Below are 12,847 nucleotides of genomic sequence, written 5' to 3' on the forward strand. Positions count from 1 at the left end.
TTTTCCGGCCGAAAATGCCGGAAATATGCCGGAAATCACCATTTTTCTGGATTTTCATTACACTTTTTCCTTATAATTGGTTGTTTTTTCACTCAAAAGCATTATTAATAGCAATGCCCACCATCAAGTATGTTTCAATTTTCAATAAAATTGATTTTTAAAGCCGGAACTATTAAAAAATCACCGGAACAACCTATTTTCGCCGGAAAGACAGTATTTCTTGAATTTCTCAAGCTGTACTTTATATTTTTTTATGAAATTTTGCACACTGATGCAAAATGACAATAAATACCTAAAATGTGACGGAGCCCGATTTTCGAAAAACATTTTTTTCCGGCCGAAAATGCCGGAAATATGCCGGAAAAATCGGTTTTTTGACATTTTCTCGAATTTTCATCTTTACATTTTTCTGATTTTTTGCAGAAAGATGCGTATTCGCAATGCTCAAAACTTGACAGAGTTCGATTTTTTGAGAAATTTTTTTTTCCGGCCGAAAATGCCGGAAATCGCCGTTTTTGCACATTTTCATTGGGCTTTTTCCTAACATTTCTTTCTTTTTTCTATAAAAAAAAACATCATTGATAGCAACTCCCATCATCAATCATGATTCGATTGTCAATAAAACTGATTTTTTTTTCTCAAAGAAGAAAATGACACGGTAGAGCGCGATGGTTTGAGTTTTCTAGAAAACTTATTTATTAAGCTGTGTATTTTTCTGAAAGTGGATTGTTTTTATAAAGAAAAGCGTTGATAATAATTTTTTTTAGCTTTTTCAATAGGGTTGATAATTTCTCCCAATAGACATGCTTTCATTATATATTTTTTATTTTGTCCAGTTATGTCTTATGTGTTTCATTGTTTCAATGTTCATTGATTAGTTTTGATAACCAGGTAGGTCTATAAAAGTATCACTTGTTGGTTCATTGTATTTTTGTTTGTATTTTTGTTGTAAATTAAGTTATTTTTGTAAATTATTATCGAAATGTTTTTTTGTTTGTAAATCTTAAGTTAATAAAGTTAGGAAAACATTTCATCGTTTAATAGTTTGGATGGGAGAAATCTTTTAATATAATTCAATTTTCCGTCATCTTATTTATTTGAAAAAATTGTTATTTTTTGTTGCATATAATATTACAAATGTACATCTTACCTTCTAGAGATAAATAAGAATATAAATAACAAATAAATAATAGAATATGAAAATGAATATTCGAAATGAAATGTTGAAACTTGAACATCCAGATATCAATCACTGAATGGTTTCTGGTGACGATACGTTATTTTTGCCCTGGATAAGCACCCTGATATCAACATCAACACCAAGAAAAAGTAAGTCTTTTTTATTTCAATCCATCTGTCCATCATAGGCTATTTCACAGTCAAAATGGATCATGGGTAATCAGGACTGATTGCGCCTCCATAACGGCTTCCCATTGGCTAGATGCTTGGACAACTGTTTCAAAGTCCAAGAGTTTTTAGGTCAATTGAAAGCATAAAAATGCCATTGGGAGATCCCACCTGAGGGGTCTTATTTCAGGGCTCCCATTAGAAGGATCAGGGTCACACCGGAAACATTAAAGGTCTCATTAAAAAAGAATAGACTTGCATTCAAACCATATAATAGAGTTCTCCCCTTTAAATATACCCCAAAATTGTAAGGATGTAAATGATTCGTAATACACAATATAAAAAAGATTACCTTATTACACGAATATTATCAAGCAACTATTCAACGGTTTTAATTAAAGGGGTTTTAATTAATACGAAATTTCTTAATTCGTGTTTTAAAATTACGTGTGTACTTATTTTCGTGTAATAATGTATACCTTATACAGCACCTGACCCCGAGAATGTAGGTGAAATTTGAATCAAATTGTGTTGAAATATGTGAATAATGTAACAACACCCCTGCCTAACAGCCCCGGTGGAACTTTTGGAACGTTTTCCCATAGCGGGGACAAAAATTTCTACTAAAATACCAATGTAGATTGTTCTAAACTTTGGCAAATTTTCTGATTTGACTGGGGTTCCAGTGGGTCATTGACACGTCAAAAAAGCTCAAAATGTCAACATTAATCATCTCTCAGGTAGTACTTTCATGTAATTCTCCGGGTTTACTACATTCTCGGGGTCAGGTGTTGTATGTAATAGGTTAAAAAGGCATCCAAAGGACTTTTAGTGCGTTCAGCTACAGCTTAACCGGCGTGCGACGTCGGGTACCGGCTAGTACTATACAATTGCAATAATGTGTTTGCTGAACAACCATTAAAAGAGTGCTCAATACTCTTCGTAGAGCAAATTCATAAATTATTTCAAAAATCACCATGTAAATGTAAGGTATACAAATCATTTACCGGAAATGCAGGATAAATAATCAATTGCAGGATATTAAAACGCATACTGCAATTGCAGGATCTTAAAACGCATACTGCAATTGCAGAATTTTCTGTACTGACCCCAAAAAAGGAGTTTTAGCAGAACTGACCATAAACATGTATGCAATGCCTGCCTTCGTTATCAATATCGGCTCCAAACAAATCTTCTCCATACCAAATCCTTATTTCTTCATTGCCCTCAACTTCATAAGGCGTATCAGGATGTAAAACCAACTCGTCTGACATATCGTTTGCTCCTAAAATATAATAATAAGTTACTTTCAGAAAGGATTCCTTGTGCATTTCTGAGATCTTTCCTCTGCCTTCATCAGGCTACAAGAATTTCTGACTGCGTACAAAACTAGGACGATACTCTAAGACCATGTTCAGACGTTACCGTTCCGTTCCGAAACGGTTCCGAAACAAGTGTGAACGTCAAAATTCGAAACGTCAAAAAAGAAGACGTTGCAAAACAAAACAGATAGAAACAGTTTCGCTCCATTTTTTTCATCAGAACGGAACTGCTCCGTTTTCTTGCTCCGAAACGTTCCGAAACCAATATGAACACACTCGATCCGTAACGAAAATAATTCCGGAGCGAAACGAAACGGTAACGTGTGAACATGGTCTAAGGTCTTTGAATTGACCGATTAAAAACCTTAAGTTGCGGTTGTTTTTACCTATCCAGAGAATCTATTTTTTTGAAATGAGAAAGTTTAACTTATGCACGTCAGATGCAGATTGAAAATAACTTTCGTGTAGCCTGGAGTCTACTTAAGGCTTTTTTTTTCATTGGATAACGCAGATGACTGGACCCAATAATGTCATCAATAATTGTCAAAAAGCAAGTTTTAGCATACAAGAAATTTTACTTTCCAGAAGTCTTTTAGTGATCTAAAATCTACTCGCTTTTAGTGTGTATTCTTACATGTTAAAGCAAATAAGGAGTAGTTAGACTTACTCTCTTGAGAGTGGCTTACACAGAACAACAAGAAAGAATATCCCTCACTATGAAAAGGGCCAAGCTCAAGATTTAAGGTTAGCCAAACAGAAAAATTCTCAGTTTTCTCATACACTAGTTTTGAGATTGGATCTTTTGCCTTGATGGCAGCGACATAGAAATTCGCCAAAGAAAAGTTTACCTGGTATATTAAAAGAGCCATATGGACTTGGTGTACCAGCTGGAACAATGACTTTGTTTTGATTATCTGTAATAAGTGTAGAAATTACGGTTGGCCCGGTTATCGGTGAACATCCCCATTTACTTCTACTGTGATATGTAGCGCAAGAAACATAACCATAAACATGAACCAGTTTGAAGAATTTGATTCTCCCGTCGTAAGGGATATTAAATGTGGCGTAACCACTACCTTTTGCTTCGTAGCATATCGGGGCTGGCGTAATCTTTGTTATACTTTCTAGTAAATAAACAGAAGACATACACGTTGTTTTTTTTATAAGAACATCCAAAATTTTTTAATCCTTCGGATGTTGTTAACTTTTTGAGTTTTAAGCTTAAAAATATTCTTAAAATGTTCTTATTATTATCTCCATTTTGTGACCATTTTTTTTTTTACCCATTTCCCCAAAAAATCGGATGTTTTCGAGTCTGCAAAGCCTTAAAGTGTGTAAAAACTGCGTGCGGGAGTTCTGGATGGGAAATAATTGGTTTCATTTCCCATCCAGAAGTCTCGCCTCTAGCCCTTCGGGTTTGAAACTCAGTGGCAGTAATGGACTACAAGGTACAAAAATATTTTCTGTAATTACTGAAATTCTCCTTCATATTAATCTATTGAGAATCAACAAAAGTTTTGGTAGTCCGTGGGGAAGAGGCTGTATCGATTAGGTCATGGGTCAATACTTATGTCATAATTATATGTTTATAAAAGCTTGTCTTACTTTGGTAGAAAACTGTATTTGGGATTGTCGATGACAATTTTTTCGATTTGAAGTCATCAGACGTGCAGTAACATGTATTATTTTCCATCAATGAGTTCAAACATTGACCAATACCGCAATGAAGTAAACATTCTGTTGAAGATGTGACAGGAATACCTAAAATAATGAATGAACGAGTGAATGAAATAGTTTTAAGCTAAATGGCTCAGCCGTACACGTTTGTCTTTTTTATAAGAACATCCAACATTTTTTAAACATTCGGATGTTCTTAACTTTTTGAGTTTGAAGCCTAAAAATGTTCTTAACATGTTTTTATATTTTCACCACTTTTTTAGCATTTTTGTTAATTTTTCTAAGAAACCGGCTGTTTTAGAGTCGGCAATGCCTTTAAATGTTTTTAACTTGTTATTAACGTTTTGGCCATCAAAGCCGAATAGTTTGTTCTTATAAAAAACGTGTAAGTTTAAGTTTTTTAGAGTGAACCACTGTCTGTTCTAAGTGTTCCAGCTGGATGGGCATCTCCAGCCTCGAATATTGCTTTATCCTGTCCTAATCTTCAGCCCATTTCCCATCTCAGAGGGGATGATTTTGTCCCTGTGTCACATTAGAATTTTGTCTTTTACCTGTTTGATGGGGTGTAAAATTTTCAGTATCTTCATCGACGGTGAAACGTTCGATTTTTCTTTGGGTTGAGTATCACTTCGAATTAAAATTTTGTCTTTTAACTACTTTTTTTTAAAAAACATCCAAAGTTTTTGAAGCCCTCCGATGTTTCAAGCCTGAAAATGTTCTTAACATGTTCTTACTTTCACCATTTTTTGAGTATTTTTGTCCATATTTCTCTAAGAAAAAATAGGTGTCTTAGGGTCCAAAAGCCTTAAAAAATGTTCTTGATTTTCCTTAATATTTGGACCGTCGAAGCTTTGCTTTGTTAATAGTTTGTTCTTAAAAACGTGTACCTGCTTGAAGGTGATTAAAATGTTGAGTATCTTCATCGACGGTGAAACGTTCGTAGAAAGCATCTCCACGGCTTATTCTACTCGCCAAAAAATACAATATAAAATAAAATTTCACCCTCTCGAAATTCATGTTGTTGTTTTTCCTTTTATCAAATCACAGTACAGCTGTCTATCATGATTTCTGTACCTTTCTTGATTTTTTTGAGGAAAAATTTTTAATTTTCCCAAAAATGTTTTTTGTCATTTCAATAGTTCTATTCATACTGAGACGATTACTTTGTGTGAGACGAGCAATTTAGAAAATTAGCATTATGGAGGAGTGTACTTTCCATTCATGTTTCAATAAATAGAATCTCCTCCACGAGTTTTTCAATACTTCATGAATAAAAACCACAGGAAAGAAATACAAACAGTTGTATTCAAGGTTTTCTTTTCATATAAGTGTTTCCGTTTCATATCAGACACATATTTCATATTAGGACAGTTTCTTGCTATTGTTATTTTATGCTGATATAAGCAAAAAATGTTTTTCTTTTCCTCTTGCTGACCAATCTTGCTCCACATCCTTATCAATCCAATGTGTAAAGCTTGTGAATTAAAATTGATGAGTAAGCAAACGATATCACTCTTATTTAAAAACAAAACCTTTAATGTTATGTAATTTCTTGTAATTCTGATATTTTTTGTGACCTTTCATGGTTTCAAAATTATACAATCATTCACCCCGCCCCCGATTGGGGGTGGGTATTTAAGCAAAATGAGTTTTGAGAACGTGCGAGGCATACAGTAGTGGTGAACAAAGTAAAGAATGAATCTGATTGGTCGATGGAATATGTCCTTCAGTCTAAAGAATCATCCAGGCTAGCTCAATTTATTCCAATGAAGTAGTTGATAGGACTTGTAAAAGCTGTTTTTTGTGTGTTTTGTGTATTCGATCCAATAGCTGCAAAAAATTATTTTTTTTATGATCGGACTCACAAATGTTGTGTTTTCTGTGTTTTGTGTGTTCGATCCAATAGCTGCAAAAAATTTATTTTTTATGACAGGACTTGCAAATGTTGCGTTTTGTGTGTCTTGTTAATTTCGCCTAGAGAAAGTATTATGAGCATATTCATTTTTCTTATAAGCATATGATTTGTAAGAATCAAATCAATAACTCTTAATAGACGATGATCTACGCTGCGGGTATTATTAGTTCTTACAAAGAACTGTTTTTAACGATTTTGAGTTTCGCTGTTCTCATAAAATTGTTCTTATATTAAAAGCGTATGGATTGCATTTCTTCAAAGTGAGATAAAGTAAATACATATTGTCTGTGTTCCTTTTCATCAAGGCTCGATGTAAATTCCACTGTGCTATGCAGTAAGGATAAAACAAGAATTTCGGAAACGCTCAGTTCGAATATTAACTGGATAAATAGGATGTTCTCTATCTTGTTCTTAGATTATCTGGTGCCGCAAGGCTTGCTGGTAAGTAGTTAAGTAAATAAGAGGGGGCTAAATTGTTCAAAATTTTGTAGAAGAAGATCATTCTTCTACTAAATCGACGATCAGCTAGACTCTCGAGACCAAGTTCAGAATAAAGTTTTTCTTGAGACGTTCCAAGAAAGCAGCCTGTTATAGCACGACAGGAATTATATTGGATAGATTCAAGCTTACGCACAAAAGTCGAATTTCCAGGATGGTCGTAAATGATACCCCCCATAGTCTATAGTGCGGTCTAATGTAAGATTTATATAAAGTGAGCAGAGATTTTCTTGGTACTTGTTTTTGAAGTCTGAGGCCTTTATTGGCCTTTTTTATTTTTTCGTCTAAATGGTGACTGAATGAGAGTTTGGAATCCAATAGACAACAGACTTGGTATGGTTCCCTTTGATGAGGGTGAGGCTTTTAAGCATGGTGGTGTACGCTTTTGTACTTTAATCGAATTAACTTTCGCGACATTAAATTTTGCGATTTCTCGAATTATTGAAATTTTTAATCCGCCACAAAATTTGAAGGGGTGTGTTAATTAAAAGTGAGGTCAAGCCTTATGAATGACGGACCACGCTCAATTAATATTTCATTGCTCGGTTTGAATTCGAATTTAAAGTTGTGACTTCTGACCATCTGACTGGTGGTAAAAAAACATTTCGTCTTTTTGGCGATGAAGATAAGATTCGAGTCTGGTCATTCCTCAATGACGTTAATGTCAGTATTGACTTCTTGAACACAATGTTCTATATCACCATAGGCATGTCAGTAAATATGCTGGTGTCGTAAGCATACTGGACACATTTTGTGTCGGTCTTAGCAGCCATATCGTAGTATATACTAAGCAGAATGGGACCCAGTTTATTGGTGACGTCTAGGATCGAGGATTTTTGTCATCGATAGTTTACAAGGACAAACAATTCGTGTTTTTTTAGAGAAGCGAAGTGAGTGAAGCTTCATTATGAGAGTTTCAAAATCAACAGTATCGGAGGCTTTCGAAAAAAATCTGCGAAAAATGTAAGTGTAATCTCACAACGATGCATGGCTTTGACCAGGGTTGGTTTGTTTAGTCCTAAGCATAAAAATATACTTTCTATAAGTGAAACGAGCGAACGCACAAAACACAAAAAACACAACATTTGCAAGTCCGATCATAATAAATGATTTTTTGCAGCTATTGGATCGAACACACAAAACACATAAAACACAACATTTGCAAGTCCTATCAAAAAAAATGATTTTTTTGTAGCTATTGGATCGAGCACACAAAACACAGAAACCCCAACATTTGGGTCATAAATTCTCGTAATTTGGATTAAAGTTTGAACATTTTTGGCTAAAAATTGGAAAAAATAGTCTCTCCAAGGGTCTTTAACCCTTTAAGTGCCACGGTCATTTTTTTTTCTAAGTTTTTTAAAGAAAATCGCTAGTTCAAACTTTAAAGGCTTATATCTCCGGATCTAGGAGGAGTTAGAAGCTCGTTTATAGTTCGTTGGATAGCTTTGAGTCTCCTCTTTATTTTAGGCACCTGCGCGGATCTGCCTGAATGATAGAAAGGTGCCCAGTGGTAAAACTTCACATTAATTCGCTGGAGGAAAAAAATCAAGTAAAGCAGGGCCAAATTTGGAGGTTCTTGGATTACTCGCCGACCAAAAATGGTCAAAAACGGTCAAAATCTTAAAAAAGTGGATTTTTATCAAATCTTTGAAGTTATTTTGACTTTTTGGCTTAAAATCTCGCTGGAAAGACTCACTTTTTTTTCTTTTTTTTTTGCTTGACCATGAAGAGCCCAATTCCTACGAGTTAGTCCAAAAATGACGATTTCTAACTCAAAATGGCCATTACAGGAGGGCTTTGCCCTCCTACATAGCCCATGTCTGATATATACGTTATTGGCACTTAAAGGGTTAAAACGTCTAAAAAGGGGCTAAATTTTCGAAATTCAGTCCCTCAAAGGATCAATATTCAAACTTTCGATAGACTGGAGTCGTTTATGATGCACGTAATACAGTAGTATAGGCGTTATATGGTAATACGATTACACGTTTTTTTTTAAGAAACTAGTTTTACCAAGCAGCTCAATGACAATCGGCCTTTTGGGCCTTAAATGTTTCTAAACATTTTTGACATAATCAGCCTCAGCATGTTTCTTAGATGTTTCTTAGTTTTTAGGCATTCTGAGCCTCATGTTGCAAAAGTGTGTCTCTTAACGTCTATTGTTACGAGATTTAGTTTGTATAAACTTTTAGCTTGCACATAGGTTTCTAGACGACTAAAATTGTTACCTCCATTACTTTTTGCTTTACTATTTCTTCTATCTCTGAATGCCCCCCCCAGCGGTTTGCGTGATTGCGTGAATGGGCATTTTCGGTTGCGTGAATGCGTGAAAATTGAAAAAAAAATGCGTGAATGCGTGAATTGAAAAAACTTGTGTGAACGTGAAAATGTACTTTTTGATTGCGTGAATACGTGAATCTGGGCTATTTTGTGCGTGAATACGTAAATTTCCCTTTTTTCAACCGATTATGTGCAGTTTTCCCGATTTTCCAATGTTTCCCAAAAAAATTTCCGATTTCTGAAAAATCGGGTTATTGTGTGAAACTTGAGGAAAATTTGCGTGAATGCTTGAATTTCGAAAAAACATTGCGTGGTTGCGTGAATTGAGGGTCCGCTGGGGGGGCCTCCTGAATTAGTCAGTCGTCTCATGGTCGTCTAGCTTGCTAGACTAAACTTTCAAACAAAGTAAAAAGACCGTAAAAGCTAGTTAATTGTTCCAAGAGAGCTAGAAAAGACAATTTTGACCAGCATTTTAAGGATTCCTATCGAAATTCCAATGAGAATATAGATTACATTATTCCTAGCTCAAGAATACCAGTGGGGATAAATTCCCCAAGTCTATTCCCCAGGACTGAAATTTTAGCGTATTTTTCCCAACGGGGACAAAATGTTGTGCTCTGTGAAAATGAGGTGTTATAAAAAAAAGGTTGTTATTTTGACATTATTATGTAGGATAAACTAAACGAGTAGGAGGTTTGTATTTACGCAATTATAATTTACAAATTACAAGTTACTTTCGATTGATGATAATTGGTCGTTTCAGACTTTCAGATTGATTTTCATTTGAGACGCTGTAGTCACTAATTATAAGAAAAGAAACATTTCCAGAATTTTTTGATTAAAATTCAGGAATACAGTTAAAACACCTTGAACTATTTGTAAGAACAACGAGGCTCAAAATCGTCGAAATAAGGTTTATGCTAAGAGCCTTAAATCGCTAATATTTAACCATTTTAAGGGTCAAGGTAGTATAAATTAGATCGGGATAAGAACAACTCGAGGCTCCAATCGCTAAAAAAATGAGAATAGCCGAGCCTAAACAATAATTTATTAGTTCTTATAAAAAAAGATAGTAATGCTCTATCCATTACGAAAATTATTTGCGTATTTAATTGCTCTCAAAAAATAAATGCAGTGGTAAACAGAAAAGTCTGCATTCCATCAATCAAAACGGAACAATTTTTGTGGGCTGTAAGATAAAATTCATAATAGATTGCTTCATTGATTACGTTTTAAGTAATAGACTGGTCAATTATCGCCAATAAAGCATTTATGTCGATTCTCAAAAATGCCTTAAAAAAGATTGATTTTCATGGCAATTTCATTTCTACTTGAATATTTGGTCTGACGATAAAGCTGAAAGATGAATGATGGAATATTCAGATACATGTTCAAGCTGTTGAAACACTGAAAATAGTGCACGTTGGTCGTTGGGAGACCACATCGGCAGTGTCAAAGTAGATGAAGCCTCTAGTGGTTTAACCAGCATTCAAAGGGTACAGGTACATGCGTACTTTAAAGGGATAGTCGGATTGTTTGAGATATTTGGCATATGGTATGTGGATTCCTTCTATTGTTCTGAGCAAAACCTCAAAGTATTCTTGCTTGACTATTTTCCAAAGTAGAGATATTCAATTTACAACTTTTTAGTATTAGTAAGAAAAGCAATAGAATTTCAACGTAAGAGCCGTATAAGAACCCATTTTCAGAAATTTCAAAATCTTGATATCTCCACTTAGAGAAATAATTAGACAAAAAATACTTAAAGGTTTTTGCAGGCTTAAAATCTTAAACCATCTGATTTTCTCTTCAATCAACTTGGCAAGTGACGGATTCTGATTTTAATTCTCCTAATTTTCACATTCAAGAGAAACAAAAAAACAAAACATAAAAACCCTCAAAATGGCAACAACAGAAGAAGTAACACCTAACACTACAACCACCTTGATCCTTGGAGCTTCAGGAAATACTGGTCGACGCCTCGTAGAACAATTATTGGCTGATAAACAAAATGTGAAAGCTATTGTCAGGTCTAAAGAAAGATTCCAAGAAATTATCCCTGACCATGAACAATTACAAGTGATCGAATCTACAGGTTTTTTATATTTTGTGGTGGTCACCTCTTCTTTCTTGGTATTCTCCAAACCTTTGAATTTCCTCAAATTATCGTCTTGCTTGTCCACCATTCGTATATTGTTTATTCTGGATGCACATTTACCCGAAATTTTATCTGCAACCAAAATTCAAATCTAATTTTTTACACATTTATTTACCGAAATTAGTGCTTTAAACATCGAATTACAAGATCCATTTTCGAGCTAGTGAAGGAAACCATTTCTTTTGAACAGTTTAGTCGGGTGAAAGTGGAAATTTTTGTCGAGGAAAAGTGACGAATTTGACTGTCACCTTCTCTATACTCACCTTTTAGGAAAATATCCTCCTTTCTTTGGTCGTCCGCAAGAAAGACCCAAAATACGAATAAGGTTTTTGAAATAAGTTTTCTTCCTTTTCAGCACTCGAAATGACAGACGCAGATTTCAAAGAAGCCGTCACCGGTTGTAACGCCGTTGTTAGTTGTCTAGGTCACAACCTCACGTTAAAAGGGGTATACGGAAAACCCAGGGCACTTGTTACAGACTCACTGAAAAAAGTTTGTACGACAATACAAGAATTGGATTTGGAGAAACCGGTCAAAGTTGTTCTAATGGGATCAAATGGAGTTGCTAATCCAAAAGGTATAGAGGTTCTCAAATTTGATTATCAAAGAAATTACACAGACTTTCCTAGCCTGCAACCTCTCTTTGTGTATTTAAACCCCAGTTGGCACACAACGTTATTTCAACGTTCATCTAACGTTATATGGACGTTGTGTACATTAGATAAACGTTGAAACAATGTTGTTTGCCCCCTCCGTACATTGCCAGGTCTATGCAGGGTGTACAGTAAATATTAGTAACACCTAGTAAACTCTCTTTAATTCGCACCATTTTTATTTATAATTCCTGAATTGAAATTCAGACAAATAAAGACTGGGAAAGGTTTACAAAATACTCCATAAGCATAACCTTTCTCTAATTTGGAAAAGAAAGTCAATTGAATATTTAAAAAACGAGAGGCAACATATTTATTCCATCTATCATTCCATTTCCCAGGTACTGATAACACACGCCCATTAAGAGAACGTTTTCTTCTCTCCGCCGTAAGGGCGTTAACGCCTCCTCACAGAGACAACGAGGCGGCTGCTGCATACTTGAGTAAAGATATTGGAGAAGAGGCGTCAAATATTGAATGGGTGGTGGTACGCCCTGATGGATTGATCGAAGGTGATGTCAGTAAATATGAGGTAGGATTAGATTCTTGATAATGACCTTCGTAAAATTAACTGTTTTGAATCAATACTTTTAATATACCCGAAACTCGAATCTAGTCTCTCTAGGAGGGGTCTATCTAACAAATCCTGCATTACAGTACTAAAAGTTGACAAAAAGAATGACAAATTTCATAAAAAACGACAAATTTCATATTTCTGAAAACTTTTTAATTTTCCAAGCCTCCGAAGGGTAGATAAGATAGCTAGGTATCTAAGGTAGATAGCCCATTTATCTAGTAATTTTATTAGACAGTTTTTCGATTTTTTTTCACGGGGTCCACGGCCAGGCGGCTCGAATATCTATGAACTGAATGTTAGAAAAAATCTAGGCTTCTGCTCATCCTCTAGCGGAAAGAGTATAGGAAGAGTATATCTTTAGAGGTCTGTGATTTAAGACTAGAAGAAAGTCATAATTAAACATTTCTTCATTCTCTT

At 34.9% G+C, this 12,847-nt stretch overlaps 2 protein-coding genes across 2 annotated transcripts; one reads left to right on the forward strand and one right to left on the reverse strand.

The window, feature by feature from the left end:
- Nucleotides 1-1,686: 1,686 nt before the first annotated feature.
- LOC136812718 (uncharacterized) lies at nucleotides 1,687-7,532 on the reverse strand. The gene is made up of 5 exons (XM_067069244.1): nucleotides 7,501-7,532; nucleotides 4,898-4,956; nucleotides 4,275-4,430; nucleotides 3,518-3,793; nucleotides 1,687-2,632 (listed from the first exon to the last, which is right to left on the reverse strand). The coding sequence occupies exons 1-5, from the start codon at nucleotides 7,530-7,532 to the stop codon at nucleotides 2,472-2,474; spliced, it is 684 nt and encodes a 227-aa protein (XP_066925345.1). The 3' UTR covers nucleotides 1,687-2,471.
- Nucleotides 7,533-10,913: 3,381 nt separating this feature from the next.
- On the forward strand, nucleotides 10,914-12,413 carry LOC136812777 (uncharacterized). The gene is made up of 3 exons (XM_067069301.1): nucleotides 10,914-11,137; nucleotides 11,556-11,777; nucleotides 12,195-12,413. The coding sequence occupies exons 1-3, from the start codon at nucleotides 10,945-10,947 to the stop codon at nucleotides 12,401-12,403; spliced, it is 624 nt and encodes a 207-aa protein (XP_066925402.1). The 5' UTR covers nucleotides 10,914-10,944; the 3' UTR covers nucleotides 12,404-12,413.
- Nucleotides 12,414-12,847: the final 434 nt, after the last annotated feature.

This window comes from Clytia hemisphaerica, unplaced genomic scaffold (genome assembly GCF_902728285.1).
Source record: "Clytia hemisphaerica strain Z4C2 unplaced genomic scaffold, Clytia hemisphaerica genome assembly, whole genome shotgun sequence".
Taxonomy (NCBI): Eukaryota; Metazoa; Cnidaria; class Hydrozoa; order Leptothecata; family Clytiidae; genus Clytia; species Clytia hemisphaerica.